The sequence below is a fragment of the Rhinoderma darwinii genome, unplaced genomic scaffold (assembly GCF_050947455.1).
Source record: "Rhinoderma darwinii isolate aRhiDar2 unplaced genomic scaffold, aRhiDar2.hap1 Scaffold_535, whole genome shotgun sequence".
NCBI classification, from domain to species: Eukaryota; Metazoa; Chordata; class Amphibia; order Anura; family Rhinodermatidae; genus Rhinoderma; species Rhinoderma darwinii.
Genome location: NW_027464084.1, coordinates 180,893 through 204,445, shown reverse-complemented (window position 1 = coordinate 204,445; position 23,553 = coordinate 180,893). Strand labels below are relative to the sequence as shown.

At 46.4% G+C, this 23,553-nt stretch overlaps 1 protein-coding gene across 1 annotated transcript; it reads right to left on the bottom strand.

The window, feature by feature from the left end:
- Positions 1 to 10,140: 10,140 nt before the first annotated feature.
- IAPP (islet amyloid polypeptide) lies at positions 10,141 to 22,733 on the bottom strand. The gene is made up of 4 exons (XM_075848889.1): positions 22,669 to 22,733; positions 14,320 to 14,410; positions 14,103 to 14,210; positions 10,141 to 10,658 (listed from the first exon to the last, which is right to left on the bottom strand). The coding sequence occupies exons 2-4, from the start codon at positions 14,394 to 14,396 to the stop codon at positions 10,469 to 10,471; spliced, it is 375 nt and encodes a 124-aa protein (XP_075705004.1). The 5' UTR covers positions 14,397 to 14,410; positions 22,669 to 22,733; the 3' UTR covers positions 10,141 to 10,468.
- Positions 22,734 to 23,553: the final 820 nt, after the last annotated feature.

Below are 23,553 nucleotides of genomic sequence, written 5' to 3'. Positions count from 1 at the left end.
GTGCAGCTCTGGGGTATAATACAGGATCTAACTCAGGATCAGTACAGGATAAGTAATGTAATGTATGTACACAGTGACTCCACCAGCAGAATAGTGAGTGCAGCTCTGGAGTATAATACAGGATATAACTCAGGATCAGTACAGGATAAGTAATGTAATGTATGTACACAGTGACTCCACCAGCAGAATAGTGAGTGCAGCTCTGGAGTATAATACAGGATGTAACTCAGGATCAGTACAGGATAAGTAATGTAATGTATGTACACAGTGACTCCACCAGCAGAATAGCGAGTGCAGCTCTGGAGTATAATACAGGATGTAACTCAGGATCAGTACAGGATAAGTAATGTATGTACACAGTGACTCCACCAGCAGAATAGTGAGTGCAGCTCTGGAGTATAATACAGGATATAACTCAGGATCAGTACAGGATAAGTAATGTATGTACACAGTGACTCCACCAGCAGAATAGTGAGTGCAGCTCTGGAGTATAATACAGGATGTAACTCAGGATCAGTACAGGATAAGTAATGTATGTACATAGTGACTCCACCAGCAGAATGGTGAGTGCAGCTCTGGAGTATAATACAGGATATAACTCAGGTTCAGTACAGGATAAGTAATGTAATGTATGTACACAGTGACTCCACCAGAAGAATAGTGAGTGCAGCTCTGGAGTATAATACAGGATATAACTCAGGATCAGTACAGGATAAGTAATGTAATGTATGTACACAGTGACTCCACCAGCAGAATAGTGAGTGCAGCTCTGGGGTATAATACAGGATCTAACTCAGGATCAGTACAGGATAAGTAATGTAATGTATGTACACAGTGACTCCACCAGCAGAATAGTGAGTGCAGCTCTGGAGTATAATACAGGATGTAACTCAGGATCAGTACAGGATAAGTAATGTATGTACACAGTGACTCCACCAGAAGAATAGTGAGTGCAGCTCTGGGGTATAATACAGGATCTAACTCAGGATCAGTACAGGATAAGTAATGTAATGTATGTACACAGTGACTCCACCAGCAGAATAGTGAGTGCAGCTCTGGAGTATAATACAGGATGTAAAACAAAAAAAGGTTGTGACCCTTAGTGGCTGGCGGGCACAATATACATTTATAAGGAGAAAGCTGTCTGCAACAGCTAAGCCCAATTTCCCAGCCACCACAATATAGGTAAAATAAAAAACTTTTATTCAGCTACGTATAGCCAAGACAGACCACATGAATATAGATAAAAATTGTCAACAGCCGAGAACCGGATACATATAAGTGCTATCTGAATAAACAGACACACACAGTATAGGCATAGGAGTATCAGTATTTCCCTATCCAGTTAGAATTGTAACTAATAAAGTGTCCGGTGAACAACAGTAGGTCAGGTCAACGGCTGTGTTTAAAATATTAGCAGCCCCCCCGACATGTTTCGCTACTAAGTAGCGTCCTCAGGGGTCCACGGGGCTAATGGCGGCGCGGGATGAAAAGGATCCTGATATAGGTGCGTCAGATGACACATCCGAAGGTGTGTCAGGCAAAGTAGCCAATGGTGAAAAAGGAGACATAGCGACCTCTCAGCTGTCTACAGCTGACGTATAAACGGCAGGATAAGAAGGTACAATCACGGACGTGAGGCGGCGCATGCGCACTGGAGTAAAAAACGAACTCAGTGCAATCGTCCTGACCTAGATCCCGACTCAGCCAAAGAGTCGCCAGCGCATGCGCTGATGGGCAAATGACAACATAGTGCCGGAGAGGCACATTCATGTACGGCGATATTGATTGCTATCACCGTCAGAGTGATGACACTAAACAAGCGTCTATCAGTGTAATCAGCCGACACTGATGACTTTTTGTCATTCATTATTAGCCCATAATAAAGCGCGTGCGCAATATTAATAGGACTATACTCAGAGAGAAGCACATAGAGGGAACACCTCCCATGTAAAGTACGTAGAATAGCACATTGGTTCCCAACGGGAGGAAATGTTGTGAATCCACCCGAGGTCCCTAATTTATGATAATGTCAATCATCCAACCGCCACCACAGGATCAATAAAAAATATATATGGATAATAATAAACCGCCATCCTCACATGGTCAAATCGTAATTAAATAAGCACGTCAGTTAGTCTAACCACTCAAATTACAAGTGGCTATATCTTTTGGAAGGATTCTCCACATTAATGCAAAGAATGCAATAAAGGCAGGCAGGTAGTTTTAGGGTTTTCAGTTGTTTTTAATATAAATATGCACATAGCTCCACAGTGGTCCAATAATATAGACAAGGACAACATTGAGAAAGTTCCCACAATGTCCAACTGTAGAGTCAAAGAAAAGCGCTGAAAGTAAAACCCTCGTTCAGACCTGAGGGGGACATGGTATTAAGACGATGGATCCATCTCGCTTCCTCCTGCAAGAGTTTACGATCCAAGTTGCCCGCTCTGGGGCCCATTTTGATTTGAGTAATGCCCCAAAATTTAAGCAACCTAGGGTTACCTCCATGAAATTTAATAATATGTCTCGTAAGAGTAGTATCCTCCTTACAAGTTACTGCACTCATATGTCTAGATACACGTCTTCTAAGCTCCTGAACGGTTTTACCCACATATAATTTAGGGCAAGGACACCTGGCAACATAGACAACCCCACTGCTTTGGCAGTTCAAAAACTGCTCAATTCGATAAGACCTGCCATCGACAGGATTAGTAAAATTCTTCACGGTCGGCATTAGGGGGCAGAAGGAACATCTGCCACATGGATGAAAGCCCTTAAGTGACGATTTGAGCCAAGTTGAGGAGATGTTAGGTTGCCCAGAATAATGGCTATGTACCAGGAACTCTCGTAGGTTCCTACCCCTACGATATGTAACACTCGGATTAGCCATCACTGCATCCCTAAGATCGGGATCAGCAGTAAGAATGGCCCAGTGTCTTTGAAGGATTTGTACAACTTGAGAAGAACAAGCATCGTACGTGCCAATGCATCGGATGATATCAGATGACCCTGCTTTAGTGTCCTTCTTAACCTTATTTGACAGTAGGTCACTCCTATCAGAAGCCCTTGCCCTAGCATATGCCCTGTGTAGCCATTTTTTTGGGTAGCCACGTGCTGTGAACTTTTTAAAGAGACCGTCACATTCAGTTTGAAAAGATAGTTCGCTAGAACAATTGCGTCTGGCTCTCAAATATTGACCAATGGGTATACCCTTCTTAAGGGCAGGAGGATGATAGCTCTGCCAATGGAGAAGGCTATTAGTAGCAGTAGCCTTACGGAAGATATCAGTCTGGACACCGCCACCAGGATCCAGAGAGATCTTGAGATCAAGAAAATTAATGGTGTGGTCATGAATCTCATACGTAAATTTCATGCCAATAGAATTGGCATTGAGCATAGACATGAAGTCACAAAAGGTGCTGACATCCCCATCCCAAAGGATGAGAATGTCATCGATATATCTTCCCCAAAATGAAATATGTGAAGTGAAGGAGAGGAAATTATCAGAAAAAACTATAGTGTCTTCCCACCACCCTAAGAAAAGGTTCGCATAAGTAGGTGCACAGACAGTGCCCATGGCCGTACCCTTTATTTGGTGATAATATTTATGGTTAAAAATAAAATAATTGTGAGTAAGTAAAAAAGGTAGGAGTGACAGAACAAAATCGTTGTGACGTTGAAATTGGGTGCCTTTAGTGTTGAGGAAATGCTTAACAGCATTGAGTCCCAAATCGTGCTGGATATTGGTGTAAAGGGACTCCACGTCTATGCTCGCTATCATAGTGGTGGGAGTTACATTGATCTCATGGATCCTGGTGACGGTGTCCTTGGTATCCTTAAGATAGGAAGACAATGAAGAGACAAATGGTGTTAATATCTCATTGACATAGAGACTAATACCCTGTGTCAGGCTGTCATTACCCGACACAATGGGTCTACCAGGAAGGGGAGAGGTTGCTTTATGAACCTTTGGCAACGCATAAAAGGTCGCCAAAGTAGGAGTCGGATTATAAAGGCACTTGAATTCATCACTGGTGATAAGGTTCTGATTCCTAGCACCATCAAGCAGAGTATATAGCTCGGCAAGGTATTTAGCCGTAGGGTTAGTACTCAAGATGACATAAGTGGTAGTGTCGTCAAGTAATCTATGAACCATGCTAACATAGTCAGCATGGCTCATGATCACGATATTGCCCCCCTTATCCGAGGGCTTGAGGACTAAATTGTCATCTCTACACAAAGTGTCCAATGCCCCTCTCTCATAGTTGTTAAGGTTACCAAAGGTGTTAGATTTCTTGTTTTTAAGTTTTTTAAGGTCATTACACACCATCCTAACAAAAGTATCAATGTGACTATATTGTGAAAATGGAGGTGTGAGCTTGGACTTAGGACGTAATGTCGAGAATGGTCCAATGGCATCTGCAACACCAAATTCACTCTCATGGAGTAAACTCTCAAGGTCCCTCAGGGTGTTGGTTTCCGCACGGTCCTGAAGAGTTCTCCCAGAAAAATTTCCCTTAAAGTACTTATGTAGGGCCAATTTACGTGCGAAGAGGTTAATGTCCTTTACCCAAACAAATTCGTCATAAGATGGAGTTGGAGTGTATGACAGACCCTTTTTAAGTAGAGTCAATTGATGAGAGTTAAGTTGACACGAGGATAAATTAATAATTTGCATCTCATCATCCCTTACTGCCTGTATGTTAGATGTTAGGGTTTTATCCCCCAGTTCAGACTGGGCGGGCCTAAAAAAGGAAAAGTAGTGAGGGGACCAGTAGATTGTTTGGTAATATTGTCCCCTCCATGTAGGCTTGAATTGGCACGGGAGACATGAGGTGTGGACGGTGTGTTCATAGAGTTTGGCATAGATGAGGGAACAGGCCCAGACAGAAAGGAAGAGGAACTTGATGTGCTGGGGGGACATTTTGTAGTATGATAAGGAGCGTTAGTTACAAATTGTCTAGACACAGTCGGAGTTCTCTTGGAAAAACTTGGTCTATTATTCCTAATTTTACGTTTAGTGCCAAGTCTAAGGCTATCGGCACTGTTTCTGGATTCCTCCGTGCCTGATGTATCCGACTCAGAGACGCAATACAGTGTTCACTGACTTCTCTGAGTCGGATACATCAGGCACGTAAGGGATGATGAGATGCAAATTATTAATTTATCCTCGTGTCAACTTAACTCTCATCAATTGACTCTACTTAAAAAGGGTCTGTCATACACCCCAACTCCATCTTATGACGAATTTGTTTGGGTAAAGGACATTAACCTCTTCGCACGTAAATTGGCCCTACATAAGTACTTTAAGGGAAATTTTTCTGGGAGAACTCTTCAGGACCGTGCGGAAACCAACACCCTGAGGGACCTTGAGAGTTTACTCCATGAGAGTGAATTTGGTGTTGCAGATGCCATTGGACCATTCTCGACATTACGTCCTAAGTCCAAGCTCACACCTCCATTTTCACAATATAGTCACATTGATACTTTTGTTAGGATGGTGTGTAATGACCTTAAAAAACTTAAAAACAAGAAATCTAACACCTTTGGTAACCTTAACAACTATGAGAGAGGGGCATTGGACACTTTGTGTAGAGATGACAATTTAGTCCTCAAGCCCTCGGATAAGGGGGGCAATATCGTGATCATGAGCCATGCTGACTATGTTAGCATGGTTCATAGATTACTTGACGACACTACCACTTATGTCATCTTGAGTACTAACCCTACGGCTAAATACCTTGCCGAGCTATATACTCTGCTTGATGGTGCTAGGAATCAGAACCTTATCACCAGTGATGAATTCAAGTGCCTTTATAATCCGACTCCTACTTTGGCGACCTTTTATGCGTTGCCAAAGGTTCATAAAGCAACCTCTCCCCTTCCTGGTAGACCCATTGTGTCGAGTAATGACAGCCTGACACAGGGTATTAGTCTCTATGTCAATGAGATATTAACACCATTTGTCTCTTCATTGTCTTCCTATCTTAAGGATACCAAGGACACCGTCACCAGGATCCATGAGATCAATGTAACTCCCACCACTATGATAGCGAGCATAGACGTGGAGTCCCTTTACACCAATATCCAGCACGATTTGGGACTCAATGCTGTTAAGCATTTCCTCAACACTAAAGGCACCCAATTTCAACGTCACAACGATTTTGTTCTGTCACTCCTACATTTTTTACTTACTCACAATTATTTTATTTTTAACCATAAATATTATCACCAAATAAAGGGTACGGCCATGGGCACTGTCTGTGCACCTACTTATGCGAACCTTTTCTTAGGGTGGTGGGAAGACACTATAGTTTTTTCTGATAATTTCCTCTCCTTCACTTCACATATTTCATTTTGGGGAAGATATATCGATGACATTCTCATCCTTTGGGATGGGGATGTCAGCACCTTTTGTGACTTCATGTCTATGCTCAATGCCAATTCTATTGGCATGAAATTTACGTATGAGATTCATGACCACACCATTAATTTTCTTGATCTCAAGATCTCTCTGGATCCTGGTGGCGGTGTCCAGACTGATATCTTCCGTAAGGCTACTGCTACTAATAGCCTTCTCCATTGGCAGAGCTATCATCCTCCTGCCCTTAAGAAGGGTATACCCATTGGTCAATATTTGAGAGCCAGACGCAATTGTTCTAGCGAACTATCTTTTCAAACTGAATGTGACGGTCTCTTTAAAAAGTTCACAGCACGTGGCTACCCAAAAAAATGGCTACACAGGGCATATGCTAGGGCAAGGGCTTCTGATAGGAGTGACCTACTGTCAAATAAGGTTAAGAAGGACACTAAAGCAGGGTCATCTGATATCATCCGATGCATTGGCACGTACGATGCTTGTTCTTCTCAAGTTGTACAAATCCTTCAAAGACACTGGGCCATTCTTACTGCTGATCCCGATCTTAGGGATGCAGTGATGGCTAATCCGAGTGTTACATATCGTAGGGGTAGGAACCTACGAGAGTTCCTGGTACATAGCCATTATTCTGGGCAACCTAACATCTCCTCAACTTGGCTCAAATCGTCACTTAAGGGCTTTCATCCATGTGGCAGATGTTCCTTCTGCCCCCTAATGCCGACCGTGAAGAATTTTACTAATCCTGTCGATGGCAGGTCTTATCGAATTGAGCAGTTTTTGAACTGCCAAAGCAGTGGGGTTGTCTATGTTACCAGGTGTCCTTGCCCTAAATTATATGTGGGTAAAACCGTTCAGGAGCTTAGAAGACGTGTATCTAGACATATGAGTGCAGTAACTTGTAAGGAGGATACTACTCTTACGAGACATATTATTAAATTTCATGGAGGTAACCCTAGGTTGCTTAAATTTTGGGGCATTACTCAAATCAAAATGGGCCCCAGAGCGGGCAACTTGGATCGTAAACTCTTGCAGGAGGAAGCGAGATGGATCCATCGTCTTAATACCATGTCCCCCTCAGGTCTGAACGAGGGTTTTACTTTCAGCGCTTTTCTTTGACTCTACAGTTGGACATTGTGGGAACTTTCTCAATGTTGTCCTTGTCTATATTATTGGACCACTGTGGAGCTATGTGCATATTTATATTAAAAACAACTGAAAACCCTAAAACTACCTGCCTGCCTTTATTGCATTCTTTGCATTAATGTGGAGAATCCTTCCAAAAGATATAGCCACTTGTAATTTGAGTGGTTAGACTAACTGACGTGCTTATTTAATTACGATTTGACCATGTGAGGATGGCGGTTTATTATTATCCATATATATTTTTTATTGATCCTGTGGTGGCGGTTGGATGATTGACATTATCATAAATTAGGGACCTCGGGTGGATTCACAACATTTCCTCCCGTTGGGAACCAATGTGCTATTCTACGTACTTTACATGGGAGGTGTTCCCTCTATGTGCTTCTCTCTGAGTATAGTCCTATTAATATTGCGCACGCGCTTTATTATGGGCTAATAATGAATGACAAAAAGTCATCAGTGTCGGCTGATTACACTGATAGACGCTTGTTTAGTGTCATCACTCTGACGGTGATAGCAATCAATATCGCCGTACATGAATGTGCCTCTCCGGCACTATGTTGTCATTTGCCCATCAGCGCATGCGCTGGCGACTCTTTGGCTGAGTCGGGATCTAGGTCAGGACGATTGCACTGAGTTCGTTTTTTACTCCAGTGCGCATGCGCCGCCTCACGTCCGTGATTGTACCTTCTTATCCTGCCGTTTATACGTCAGCTGTAGACAGCTGAGAGGTCGCTATGTCTCCTTTTTCACCATTGGCTACTTTGCCTGACACACCTTCGGATGTGTCATCTGACGCACCTATATCAGGATCCTTTTCATCCCGCGCCGCCATTAGCCCCGTGGACCCCTGAGGACGCTACTTAGTAGCGAAACATGTCGGGGGGGCTGCTAATATTTTAAACACAGCCGTTGACCTGACCTACTGTTGTTCACCGGACACTTTATTAGTTACAATTCTAACTGGATAGGGAAATACTGATACTCCTATGCCTATACTGTGTGTGTCTGTTTATTCAGATAGCACTTATATGTATCCGGTTCTCGGCTGTTGACAATTTTTATCTATATTCATGTGGTCTGTCTTGGCTATACGTAGCTGAATAAAAGTTTTTTATTTTACCTATATTGTGGTGGCTGGGAAATTGGGCTTAGCTAATACAGGATGTAACTCCGGATCAGTACAGGATAAGTAATGTAATGTATGTACACAGTGACTCCACCAGCAGAATAGTGAGTGCAGCTCTGGAGTATAATACAGGATATAACTCAGGATCAGTACAGGATCAGTAATGTAATGTATGTACACAGTGACTCCACCAGCAGAATAGTGAGTGCAGCTCTGGAGTATAATATAGGATGTAACTCAGGATCAGTACAGGATAAGTAATGTAATGTATGTACACTGTGACTCCACCAGCAGAATAGTGAGTGCAGCTCTGGAGTATAATACAGGATGTAACTCAGGATCAGTACAGGATAAGTAATGTAATGTATGTACACAGTGACTCCACCAGCAGAATAGTGAGTGCAGCTCTGGAGTATAATACAGGATATAACTCAGGATCAGTACAGGATAAGTAATGTAATGTAATGTACACAGTGACTCCACCAGCAGAATAGTGAGTGCAGCTCTGGAGTATAATATAGGATGTAACTCAGGATCAGTACAGGATAAGTAATGTAATGTATGTACACTGTGACTCCACCAGCAGAATAGTGAGTGCAGCTCTGGAGTATAATACAGGATGTAACTCAGGATCAGTACAGGATAAGTAATGTAATGTATGTACACAGTGACTCCACCAGCAGAATAGTGAGTGCAGCTCTGGAGTATAATACAGGATATAACTCAGGATCAGTACAGGATAAGTAATGTAATGTATGTACACAGTGACTCCACCAGCAGAATAGTGAGTGCAGCTCTGGAGTATAATACAGGATGTAACTCAGGATCAGTACAGGATAAGTAATGTAATGTACACAGTGACTCCACCAGCAGAATAGTGAGTGCAGCTCTGGAGTATAATACAGGATGTAACTCAGGATCAGTACAGGATAAGTAATGTAATGTATGTACACAGTGACTCCACCAGCAGAATAGTGAGTGCAGCTCTGGAGTATAATACAGGATGTAACTCAGGATCAGTACAGGATAAGTAATGTATGTACACAGTGACTCCACCAGCAGAATAGTGAGTGCAGCTCTGGAGTATAATACAGGATATAACTCTGGATCAGTACAGGATAAGTAATGTATGTACACAGTGACTCCACCAGCAGAATAGTGAGTGCAGCTCTGGAGTATAATACAGGATGTAACTCCGGATCAGTGCAGGATAAGTAATGTAATGTATGTACACAGTGACTCCACCAGCAGAATAGTGAGTGCAGCTCTGGAGTATAATCAGGATGTAACTCAGGGATCAGTAATGTCATGTATATTCGTTCCCTCCAGCATTTGTGTAGATTCTTTCTAGATGTAAAGTGTTTATGGTGAACAGGGGTTTTAACAGTTTCATTGCCTGTGTTGGGTAAATGGATGGATTTCCCCGTGTCTTATGTTTGTCGACATCTCTGACACTTATAGAGATTCTAAGGTTCTTCTTTATTCACACATGTCAGGAAGTCACATATTTTTGGGGTGAGGACCCCCCGGCTTTGTCCTTATTAAACTGCTCTTGGCTCTTGTTCCAAAACCGGGCGTCTCTATTTGCTCCCTCCAGAGAGATGAATGCCAGGAATCAGAGGGGTCTGGGATCCTGCGGTCAGAGGACCCCTTTAGCCCCTTACTCTCGCTTTGCTTCTATCAGCAGCCTGTATTGATTATATGGACGGTTAAAGGGACAGCGATGACCTGACAAGCCGCACTCAAAAGGTGTAATGTGTCTCAGGCTGAGGAGATCAAGAAACAGAGTCAAGTTCATGGAGCAATGTGATTGGCTAATTCTGGATATAGTCGAAGGATTCTCGCCGTAGAAGACCAACGATGTCCCTTTTGCCGTAAGTGTAGGACCCCACGTTTGTAGGCGCAAAGATCGGACCGTAATTGCTGCTTGATCGCACCAGGAAGTCAGCCAAACGCTGCGTGACGCAAGTCGCCGTGTTACATCTTCTCTTCTCCATCTGACTCCTGGGAGACGAAGAAACACAGGAGAGTTTATTAGATAACGATCAATGTTCTGCAGATCTGTACAGAGGTCAGTGGTGTAATAATCTGCAGGATATATCACTATGTATCTGTCAGGAGGTAGAGGAGCAATGTTCTGCAGATCTGTACAGAGGTCAGTGGTGTAATAATCTGCAGGATATATCACTATGTATCTGTCAGGAGGTAGAGGAGCAATGTTCTGCAGATCTGTAGAGAGGTCAGTGGTGTAATAATCTGCAGGATATATCACTATGTACCTGTCAGGAGGTAGAGGAGCAATGTTCTGCAGATCTGTAGAGAGGTCAGTGGTGTAATAATCTGCAGGATATATCACTATGTATCTGTCAGGAGGTAGAGGAGCAATGTTCTGCAGATCTGTAGAGAGATCAGTGGTGTAATAATCTGCAGGATATATCACTATGTATCTGTCAGGAGGTAGAGGAGCAATGTTCTGCAGAGAGGTCAGTGGTGTAATAATCTGCAGGATATATCACTATGTATCTGTCAGGAGGTAGAGGAGCAATGTTCTGCAGATCTGTACAGAGGTCAGTGGTGTAATAATCTGCAGGATATATCACTATGTATCTGTCAGGAGGTAGAGGAGCAATGTTCTGCAGATCTGTAGAGAGATCAGTGGTGTAATAATCTGCAGGATATATCACTATGTATCTGTCAGGAGGTAGAGGAGCAATGTTCTGCAGAGAGGTCAGTGGTGTAATAATCTGCAGGATATATCACTATGTATCTGTCAGGAGGTAGAGGAGCAATGTTCTGCAGATCTGTAGAGAGGTCAGTGGTGTAATAATCTGCAGGATATATCACTATGTATCTGTCAGGAGGTAGAGGAGCGATGTTCTGCAGATCTGTAGAGAGGTCAGTGGTGTAATAATCTGCAGGATATATCACTATGTATCTGTCAGGAGGTAGAGGAGCAATGTTCTGCAGATCTGTAGAGAGGTCAGTGGTGTAATAATCTGCAGGATATATCACTATGTATCTGTCAGGAGGTGGAGGAGCAATGTTCTGCAGATCTGTAGAGGGGTCAGTGGTGTAATAATCTGCAGGATATATCACTATGTATCTGTCAGGAGGTAGAGGAGCAATGTTCTGCAGATCTGTAGAGAGGTCAGTGGTGTAATAATCTGCAGGATATATCACTATGTATCTGTCAGGAGGTAGAGGAGCAATGTTCTGCAGATCTGTAGAGAGGTCAGTGGTGTAATAATCTGCAGGATATATCACTATGTATCTGTCAGGAGGTAGAGGAGCAATGTTCTGCAGATCTGTAGATAGGTCAGTGGTGTAATAATCTGCAGGATATATCACTATGTATCTGTCAGGAGGTAGAGGAGCGATGTTCTGCAGATCTGTAGAGAGGTCAGTGGTGTAATAATCTGCAGGATATATCACTATGTATCTGTCAGGAGGTAGAGGAGCAATGTTCTGCAGATCTGTACAGAGGTCAGTGGTGTAATAATCTGCAGGATATATCACTATGTATCTGTCAGGGGGTAGAGGAGCAATGTTCTGCAGATCTGTACAGAGATCAGTGGTGTAATAATCTGCAGGATATATCACTATGTACCTGTCAGGAGGTAGAGGAGCGATGTTCTGCAGATCTGTAGAGAGGACAGTGGTGTAATAATCTGCAGGATATATCACTATGTATCTGTCAGGAGGTAGAGGAGCAATGTTCTGCAGATCTGTAGAGAGGTCAGTGGTGTAATAATCTGCAGGATATATCACTATGTATCTGTCAGGAGGTAGAGGAGCAATGTTCTGCAGATCTGTAGAGAGGTCAGTGGTGTAATAATCTGCAGGATATATCACTATGTATCTGTCAGGAGGTGGAGGAGCAATGTTCTGCAGATCTGTAGATAGGTCAGTGGTGTAATAATCTGCAGGATATATCACTATGTATCTGTCAGGAGGTAGAGGAGCGATGTTCTGCAGATCTGTAGAGAGGTCAGTGGTGTAATAATCTGCAGGATATATCACTATGTATCTGTCAGGAGGTAGAGGAGCAATGTTCTGCAGATCTGTACAGAGGTCAGTGGTGTAATAATCTGCAGGATATATCACTATGTATCTGTCAGGGGGTAGAGGAGCAATGTTCTGCAGATCTGTACAGAGATCAGTGGTGTAATAATCTGCAGGATATATCACTATGTACCTGTCAGGAGGTAGAGGAGCGATGTTCTGCAGATCTGTAGAGAGGACAGTGGTGTAATAATCTGCAGGATATATCACTATGTATCTGTCAGGAGGTAGAGGAGCAATGTTCTGCAGATCTGTAGAGAGGTCAGTGGTGTAATAATCTGCAGGATATATCACTATGTATCTGTCAGGAGGTGGAGGAGCAATGTTCTGCAGATCTGTAGAGAGGTCAGTGGTGTAATAATCTGCAGGATATATCACTATGTACCTGTCAGGAGGTAGAGGAGCGATGTTCTGCAGATCTGTAGAGAGGTCAGTGGTGTAATAATCTGCAGGATATATCACTATGTATCTGTCAGGAGGTAGAGGAGCAATGTTCTGCAGATCTGTAGAGAGGTCAGTGGTGTAATAATCTGCAGGATATATCACTATGTATCTGTCAGGAGGTGGAGGAGCAATGTTCTGCAGATCTGTGGAGAGGTCAGTGGTGTAATAATCTGCAGGATATATCACTATGTATCTGTCAGGAGGTAGAGGAGCGATGTTCTGCAGATCTGTAGAGAGGTCAGTGGTGTAATAATATGCAGGATATATCACTATGTATCTGTCAGGAGGTAGAGGAGCGATGTTCTGCAGATCTGTAGAGAGGTCAGTGGTGTAATAATCTGCAGGATATATCACTATGTACCTGTCAGGAGGTAGAGGAGCGATGTTCTGCAGATCTGTAGAGAGGTCAGTGGTGTAATAATCTGCAGGATATATCACTATGTATCTGTCAGGAGGTAGAGGAGCAATGTTCTGCAGATCTCTAGAGAGGTCAGTGGTGTAATAATCTGCAGGATATATCACTATGTATCTGTCAGGTGGTAGAGGAGCGATGTTCTGCAGATCTGTAGAGAGGTCAGTGGTGTAATAATCTGCAGGATATATCACTATGTATCTGTCAGGAGGTAGAGGAGCAATGTTCTGCAGATCTGTAGAGAGGTCAGTGGTGTAATAATCTGCAGGATATATCACTATGTATCTGTCAGGGGGTAGAGGAGCGATGTTCTGCAGATCTGTAGAGAGGTCAGTGGTGTAATAATCTGCAGGATATATCACTATGTATCTGTCAGGAGGTAGAGGAGCAATGTTCTGCAGATCTCTAGAGAGGTCAGTGGTGTAATAATCTGCAGGATATATCACTATGTATCTGTCAGGTGGTAGAGGAGCGATGTTCTGCAGATCTGTAGAGAGGTCAGTGGTGTAATAGTCGGCAGGATATATCACCTCTTCTCCCGGGCGGGGGGCTCGGTGCCCGGGGTGGGGCCGCGGTGCCCCCTCTGCAGGGTCATCATCTTTCTTCCTTTCCCATTAGAGACTTCGGTGATTTTCAATCTAATTATAAGAAACGAAGAACCGAAAATAAACTCAACCCGGGGGGAGGGGGGGGGGTCTTAGATTGCAAGCTCTTCAGACTAGTCGGCCCCCTGTGTCGGACACTCACCTGTTTGTGGGGGCCGCGTCCAGGCAGCTGAGGGCCACAGACAGGACGAGGACGAGGCTCAGCACCGAGGGGCCCATTGTGTCTTTCGGGACTGAGGAGCAAGAACTGGGATTAGTCCAGGAAAGAGAGAGACCCCCGACCCTGGCACAAGCCCCCGGCGTTCATTACCCGCTCCATACCCTGTGTGTGCCAGGCAGATGATATAACCCTGTGTGTGCCAGGCAGATGATATAACCCTGTGTGTGCCAGGCAGATGATATATAACCCTGTGTGTGCCAGGCAGATGATATAACCCTGTGTGTGCCAGGCAGATGAGATATAACCCTGTGTGTGCCAGGCAGATGTTATAACCCTGTGTGTGCCAGGCAGATGAGGATATAACCCTGTGTGTGCCAGGCAGATGTTATAACCCTGTGTGTGCCAGGCAGATGTTATAACCCTGTGTGTGCCAGGCAGATGTTATAACCCTGTGTGTGCCAGGCAGATGATATATAACCCTGTGTGTGCCAGGCAGATGATATATAACCCTGTGTGTGCCAGGCAGATGTTATAACCCTGTGTGTGCCAGGCAGATGATATATAACCCTGTGTGTGCCAGGCAGATGATATAACCCTGTGTGTGCCAGGCAGATGTTATAACCCTGTGTGTGCCAGGCAGATGAGGATATAACCCTGTGTGTGCCAGGCAGATGATATAACCCTGTGTGTGCCAGGCAGATGTTATAACCCTGTGTGTGCCAGGCAGATGATATAACCCTGTGTGTGCCAGGCAGATGATATATAACCCTGTGTGTGCCAGGCAGATGTTATAACCCTGTGTGTGCCAGGCAGATGAGGATATAACCCTGTGTGTGCCAGGCAGATGATATAACCCTGTGTGTGCCAGGCAGATGATATATAACCCTGTGTGTGCCAGGCAGATGATATATAACCCTGTGTGTGCCAGGCAGATGATATATAACCCTGTGTGTGCCAGGCAGATGATATATAACCCTGTGTGTGCCAGGCAGATGTTATAACCCTGTGTGTGCCAGGCAGATGAGGATATAACCCTGTGTGTGCCAGGCAGATGATATAACCCTGTGTGTGCCAGGCAGATGATATAACCCTGTGTGTGCCAGGCAGATGTTATAACCCTGTGTGTGCCAGGCAGATGATATAACCCTGTGTGTGCCAGGCAGATGATATATAACCCTGTGTGTGCCAGGCAGATGATATAACCCTGTGTGTGCCAGGCAGATGAGGATATAACCCTGTGTGTGCCAGGCAGATGATATATAACCCTGTGTGCCAGGCAGATGAGATATAACCCTGTGTGTGCCAGGCAGATGATATAACCCTGTGTGTGCCAGGCAGATGATATAACCCTGTGTGTGCCAGGCAGATGTTATAACCCTGTGTGTGCCAGGCAGATGAGGATATAACCCTGTGTGTGCCAGGCAGATGATATATAACCCTGTGTGTGCCAGGCAGATGATATAACCCTGTGTGTGCCAGGCAGATGATATAACCCTGTGTGTGCCAGGCAGATGTTATAACCCTGTGTGTGCCAGGCAGATGATATAACCCTGTGTGTGCCAGGCAGATGATATAACCCTGTGTGTGCCAGGCAGATGATATAACCCTGTGTGTGCCAGGCAGATGATATAACCCTGTGTGTGCCAGGCGAATGAGATATAACCCTGTGTGTGCCAGGCAGATGATATAACCCTGTGTGTGCCAGGCAGATTATATAACCCTGTGTGTGCCAGGCAGATGAGATATAACCCTGTGTGTGCCAGGCAGATTATATAACCCTGTGTGTGCCAGGCAGATGATATAACCCTATGTGTGCCAGGCTGATAAGATATAACCCTGTGTGTGCCAGGCAGATGATATAACTCTGCGTGTGCCAGGCAGATGAGATATAACCCTGTGTGTGCCAGGCAGATGATATAACCCTGTGTGTGCCAGGCAGATGATATAACCCTGTGTGTGCCAGGCAGATGATATAACCCTGTGTGTGCCAGGCAGATGATATAACCCTGTGTGTGCCAGGCAGATGATATAACCCTGTGTGTGCCAGGTAGATGATATAACCCTGTGTGTGCCAGGCAGATGATATAACCCTGTGTGTGCCAGGCAGATGATATAACCGTGTGTGTGCCAGGCAGATGATATAACCCTGTGTGTGCCAGGCAGATGATATAACTCTGTGTGTGCCAGGCAGATGATATAACTCTGTGTGTGCCAGGCAGATGATATAACCCTGTGTGTGCCAGGCAGATGATATAACCCTGTGTGTGCCAGGCAGATGATATAACCCTGTGTGTGCCAGGTAGATGATATAACCCTGTGTGTGCCAGGCAGATGATATAACCCTGTGTGTGCCAGGCAGATGATATAACCCTGTGTGTGCCAGGCAGATGAGATATAACCCTGTGTGTGCCAGGCAGATGAGATATAACCCTGTGTGTGCCAGGCAGATGTTATAACCCTGTGTGCCAGGCAGATGTTATAACCCTGTGTGTGCCAGGCAGATGTTATAACCCTGTGTGTGCCAGGCAGATGAGGATATAACCCTGTGTGTGCCAGGCAGATGATATAACCCTGTGTGCCAGGCAGATGATATAACTCTGTGTGTGGCAGGCAGATGTTATAACCCTGTGTGTGCCAGGCAGATGAGGATATAACCCTGTGTGTGCCAGGCAGATGATATAACCCTGTGTGTGCCAGGCAGATGAGGATATAACCCTGTGTGTGCCAGGCTGATGAGATATAACCCTGTGTGTGCCAGGCAGATGATATAACCCTGTGTGTGCCAGGCAGATGATATATAACCCTGTGTGTGCCAGGCAGATGATATAACCCTGTGTGTGCCAGGCAGATGAGGATATAACCCTGTGTGTGCCAGGCAGATGATATAACCCTGTGTGCCAGGCAGATGATATAACCCTGTGTGTGCCAGGCAGATGATATAACCCTGTGTGTGCCAGGCAGATGATATAACCCTGTGTGTGCCAGGCAGATGAGATATAACCCTGTGTGTGCCAGGCAGATGAGATATAACCCTGTGTGTGCCAGGCAGATGTTATAACCCTGTGTGCCAGGCAGATGTTATAACCCTGTGTGTGCCAGGCAGATGAGGATATAACCCTGTGTGTGCCAGGCAGATGATATAACCCTGTGTGTGCCAGGCAGATGTTATAACCCTGTGTGTGCCAGGCAGATGAGATATAACCCTGTGTGTGCCAGGCAGATGTTATAACCCTGTGTGCCAGGCAGATGTTATAACCCTGTGTGTGCCAGGCAGATGAGGATATAACCCTGTGTGTGCCAGGCAGATGATATAACCCTGTGTGTGCCAGGCAGATGTTATAACCCTGTGTGTGCCAGGCAGATGATATAACCCTGTGTGTGCCAGGCTGATGAGATATAACCCTGTGTGTGCCAGGCAGATGATATATAACCCTGTGTGTGCCAGGCAGATGATATATAACCCTGTGTGTGCCAGGCAGATGATATAACCCTGTGTGTGCCAGGCAGATGATATATAACCCTGTGTGTGCCAGGCAGATGATATATAACCCTGTGTGTGCCAGGCAGATGATATAACCCTGTGTGTGCCAGGCAGATGTTATAACCCTGTGTGTGCCAGGCAGATGATATAACCCTGTGTGTGCCAGGCGAATGAGATATAACCCTATGTGTGCCAGGCAGATGATATAACCCTGTGTGTGCCAGGCAGATGATATAACCCTGTGTGTGCCAGGCAGATGATATAACCCTGTGTGTGCCAGGCAGATGATATAACCCTGTGTGTGCCAGGCAGATGATATAACTCTGTGTGCCAGGCAGATGAGATATAACCCTGTGTGTGCCAGGCAGATGTTATAACCCTGTGTGCCAGGCAGATGAGATATAACCCTGTGTGTGCCAGGCAGATGAGATATAACCCTGTGTGTGCCAGGCAGATGAGATATAACCCTGTGTGTGCCAGGCGAATGAGATATAACCCTATGTGTGCCAGGCAGATGATATAACCCTGTGTGTGCCAGGCAGATGATATAACCCTGTGTGTGCCAGGCAGATGATATAACCCTGTGTGTGCCAGGCAGATGATATAACCCTGTGTGTGCCAGGCAGATGATATAACCCTGTGTGTGCCAGGCAGATGTTATAACCCTGTGTGCCAGGCAGATGAGATATAACCCTGTGTGTGCCAGGCAGATGATATAACCCTGTGTGTGCCAGGCGAATGAGATATAACCCTATGTGTGCCAGGCAGATGATATAACCCTGTGTGTGCCAGGCAGATGATATAACCCTGTGTGTGCCAGGCAGATGATATAACCCTGTGTGTGCCAGGCAGATGAGATATAACCCTGTGTGTGCCAGGCAGATGTTATAACCCTGTGTGCCAGGCAGATGATATAACCCTGTGTGTGCCAGGCAGATGAGATATAACCCTGTGTGCCAGGCAGATGAGATATAACCCTGTGTGTGCCAGGCAGATGATATAACCCTGTGTGTGCCAGGCAGATGATATAACCCTGTGTGTGCCAGGCAGATGATATAACCCTGTGTGTGCCAGGCAGATGATATAACCCTGTGTGTGCCAGGCAGATGATATAACCCTGTGTGTGCCAGGCAGATGATATAACCCTGTGTGTGCCAGGCAGATGAGGATATAACCCTGTGTGTGCCAGGCAGATGATATAACCCTGTGTGTGCCAGGCAGATGAGATATAACCCTGTGTGTGCCAGGCAGATTATATAACCCTGTGTGTGCCAGGCAGATTATATAACCCTGTGTGTGCCAGGCAGATGATATAACTCTGCGTGTGCCAGGCAGATGAGATATAACCCTGTGTGTGCCAGGCAGATGATATAACCCTGTGTGTGCCAGGTAGATGATATAACCCTGTGTGTGCCAGGCAGATGATATAACCCTGTGTGTGCCAGGCAGATGTTATAACCCTGTGTGTGCCAGGCAGATGTTATAACCCTGTGTGTGCCAGGCAGATGATATAACCCTGTGTGTGCCAGGCAGATGAGATATAACCCTGTGTGTGCCAGGCAGATGATATAACTCTGTGTGTGCCAGGCAGATGATATAACCCTGTGTGTGCCAGGCAGATGATATAACCCTGTGTGTGCCAGGCAGATGATATAACCCTGTGTGTGCCAGGCAGATGATATAACCCTGTGTGTGCCAGGCAGATGAGATATAGCCCTGTGTGTGCCAGGCAGATGATATAACCCTGTGTGTGCCAGGCAGATGATATATAACCCTGTGTGTGCCAGGCAGATGATATATAACCCTGTGTGTGCCAGGCAGATGATATAACCCTGTGTGTGCCAGGCAGATGATATAACCCTGTGTGTGCCAGGCAGATGATATAACCCTGTGTGTGCCAGGCAGATGATATAACCCTGTGTGTGCCAGGCAGATGAGATATAACCCTGTGTGTGCCAGGCAGATGTTATAACCCTGTGTGCCAGGCAGATGATATAACCCTGTGTGTGCCAGGCAGATGAGATATAACCCTGTGTGCCAGGCAGATGAGATATAACCCTGTGTGTGCCAGGCAGATGATATAACCCTGTGTGTGCCAGGCAGATGATATAACCCTGTGTGTGCCAGGCAGATGATATAACCCTGTGTGTGCCAGGCAGATGATATAACCCTGTGTGTGCCAGGCAGATGATATAACCCTGTGTGTGCCAGGCAGATGATATAACCCTGTGTGTGCCAGGCAGATGAGGATATAACCCTGTGTGTGCCAGGCAGATGATATAACCCTGTGTGTGCCAGGCAGATGAGATATAACCCTGTGTGTGCCAGGCAGATTATATAACCCTGTGTGTGCCAGGCAGATTATATAACCCTGTGTGTGCCAGGCAGATGATATAACTCTGCGTGTGCCAGGCAGATGAGATATAACCCTGTGTGTGCCAGGCAGATGATATAACCCTGTGTGTGCCAGGTAGATGATATAACCCTGTGTGTGCCAGGCAGATGATATAACCCTGTGTGTGCCAGGCAGATGTTATAACCCTGTGTGTGCCAGGCAGATGTTATAACCCTGTGTGTGCCAGGCAGATGATATAACCCTGTGTGTGCCAGGCAGATGAGATATAACCCTGTGTGTGCCAGGCAGATGATATAACTCTGTGTGTGCCAGGCAGATGATATAACCCTGTGTGTGCCAGGCAGATGATATAACCCTGTGTGTGCCAGGCAGATGATATAACCCTGTGTGTGCCAGGCAGATGATATAACCCTGTGTGTGCCAGGCAGATGAGATATAGCCCTGTGTGTGCCAGGCAGATGATATAACCCTGTGTGTGCCAGGCAGATGATATATAACCCTGTGTGTGCCAGGCAGATGATATATAACCCTGTGTGTGCCAGGCAGATGATATAACCCTGTGTGTGCCAGGCAGATGATATAACCCTGTGTGTGCCAGGCAGATTATATAACCCTGTGTGTGCCAGGCAGATGATATAACCCTGTGTGTGCCAGGCAGATGAGATATAACCCTGTGTGTGCCAGGCAGATGATATAACCCTGTGTGTGCCAGGCAGATGAGATATAACCCTGTGTGTGCCAGGCAGATGATATAACCCTGTGTGTGCCAGGCAGATGATATAACCCTGTGTGTGCCAGGCAGATGATATAACCCTGTGTGTGCCAGGCAGATGATATAACCCTGTGTGTGCCAGGCAGATGATATAATCCTGTGTGTGCCAGGCTGATGAGATATAACCCTGTGTGTGCCAGGCAGATGAGGATATAACCCTGTGTGTGCCAGGCAGATGATATAACCCTGTGTGTGCCAGGCGAATGAGATATAACCCTGTGTGTGCCAGGCAGATGATATAACCCTGTGTGTGCCAGGCAGATGATATAACCCTGTGTGTGCCAGGCAGATGATATAACCCTGTGTGTGCCAGGCAGATGATATAACCCTGTGTGTGCCAGGCAGATGATCTAACCCTGTGTGTGCCAGGCAGATGATATAACTCTGTGTGTGCCAGGCAGATGAGATATAACCCTGTGTGTGCCAGGCAGATGAGATATAACCCTGTGTGTGCCAGGCTGATGAGATATAACCCTGTGTGTGCCAGGCAGATTATATAACCCTGTGTGTGCCAGGCAGATGATATAACCCTATGTGTGCCAGGCTGATAAGATATAACCCTGTGTGTGCCAGGCAGATTATATAACCCTGTGTGTGCCAGGCAGATGATATAACTCTGCGTGTGCCAGGCAGATGAGATATAACCCTGTGTGTGCCAGGCAGATGATATAACCCTGTGTATGCCAGGCAGATGATATAACCCTGTGTGTGCCAGGTAGATGATATAACCCTGTGTGTGCCAGGCAGATGATATAACCCTGTGTGTGCCAGGCAGATGACATAACCGTGTGTGTGCCAGGCAGATGATATAACTCTGTGTGTGCCAGGCAGATGAGATATAACCGTGTGTGTGCCAGGCAGATGATATAACCCTGTGTGTGCCAGGCAGATGATATATAACCCTGTGTGTGCCAGGCAGATGAGGATATAACCCTGTGTGTGCCAGGCAGATGATATAACCCTGTGTGTGCCAGGCAGATGAGATATAACCCTGTGTGTGCCAGGCAGATGAGATATAACCCTATGTGTGCCAGGCAGATGATATAACCCTGTGTGTGCCAGGCAGATGAGATATAACCCTGTGTGTGCCAGGCAGATGATATAACCCTGTGTGTGCCGGGCAGATGATATAACCCTGTGTGTGCCAAGCAGATGAGATATGACCCTGTGTGTGCCAGGCTGATGAGATATAACCCTATGTGTGCCAGGCAGATGATATAACCCTGTGTGTGCCAGGCAGATGAGATATAACCCTATGTGTGCCAGGCAGATGATATAACCCTGTGTGTGCCAAGCAGATGAGATATGACCCTGTGTGTGCCAGGCTGATGAGATATAACCCTATGTGACCCTGTGTGTGCCAAGCAGATGAGATATGACCCTGTGTGTGCCAGGCTGATGAGATATAACCCTATGTGTGCCAGGCAGATGATATAACCCTGTGTGTGCCAGGCAGATGATATAACCCTGTGTGTGCCAGGCAGATGATATAACCCTGTGTGTGCCAGGCAGATGATATAACCCTGTGTGATTTGAGCCCTGCATCTGCCGACATTAAAAAAAACTTTTACTCTACACTAAACAGATAAACTTTCAAACCTGCAAATTCCAGCTACAGATGGGCACATGCCAGGCAGCTGCAGATCTCACCCTTCTCAGTGCCAGGCACACGGACCCTACCACCTACAAGACACAGACTGCAAAGACACAGAAAGGACTCACCCGTGCGCTGGAGTCTCGGAGTCTGGAGCAGTAGGGAGATGCGGAGCCTGTCACCCAGGGAAGTGCTGCCCCCTCACTAGTTGTCAGCTTTTATATACCCTCACACCTGGGTGACAGTTGACGTCACCAACACGCTGCCAGGGTGACATTAATGTGACACAAGGGACCCCAACACCCAGGACAGGAGACTCCGAACACCCAGGACAGGAGACCCTCAACACCCAGGACAGGAGACCCCCAACACCCAGGACAGGAGACCCCCAACACCCAGGACAGGAGACCCCCAACGCCCAGGACAGGAGACTCCCAACGCCCAGGACAGGAGACCCCCAACGCCCAGGACAGGAGACTCCCAACGCCCAGGACAGGAGACCCCCAACGCCCAGGACAGGAGACCCCCAACGCCCAGGACAGGAGACCCCCAACGCCCAGGACAGGAGACCCCCAACGCCCAGGACAGGAGACCCCCAACGCCCAGGACAGGAGACCCCCAACGCCCAGGACAGGAGACCCCCAACGCCCAGGACAGGAGACCCCCAACGCCCAGGACAGGAGACCCCCAACGCCCAGGACAGGAGACCCCCAACGCCCAGGACAGGAGACCCCCAACGCCCAGGACAGTTGACCCCCAACGCCCAGGACAGGAGACCCCCAACGCCCAGGACAGGAGACCCCCAACGCCCAGGACAGGAGACCCCCAACGCCCAGGACAGGAGACCCCCAACGCCCAGGACAGGAGACCCCCAACGCCCAGGACAGGAGACCCCCAACACCCAGGACAGGAGACCCCCAACACCCAGGACAGGAGACCCCCAACACCCAGGACAGGAGACCCCCAACACCCAAGACAGGAGACCCCCAACACCCAAGACAGGAGACCCCCAA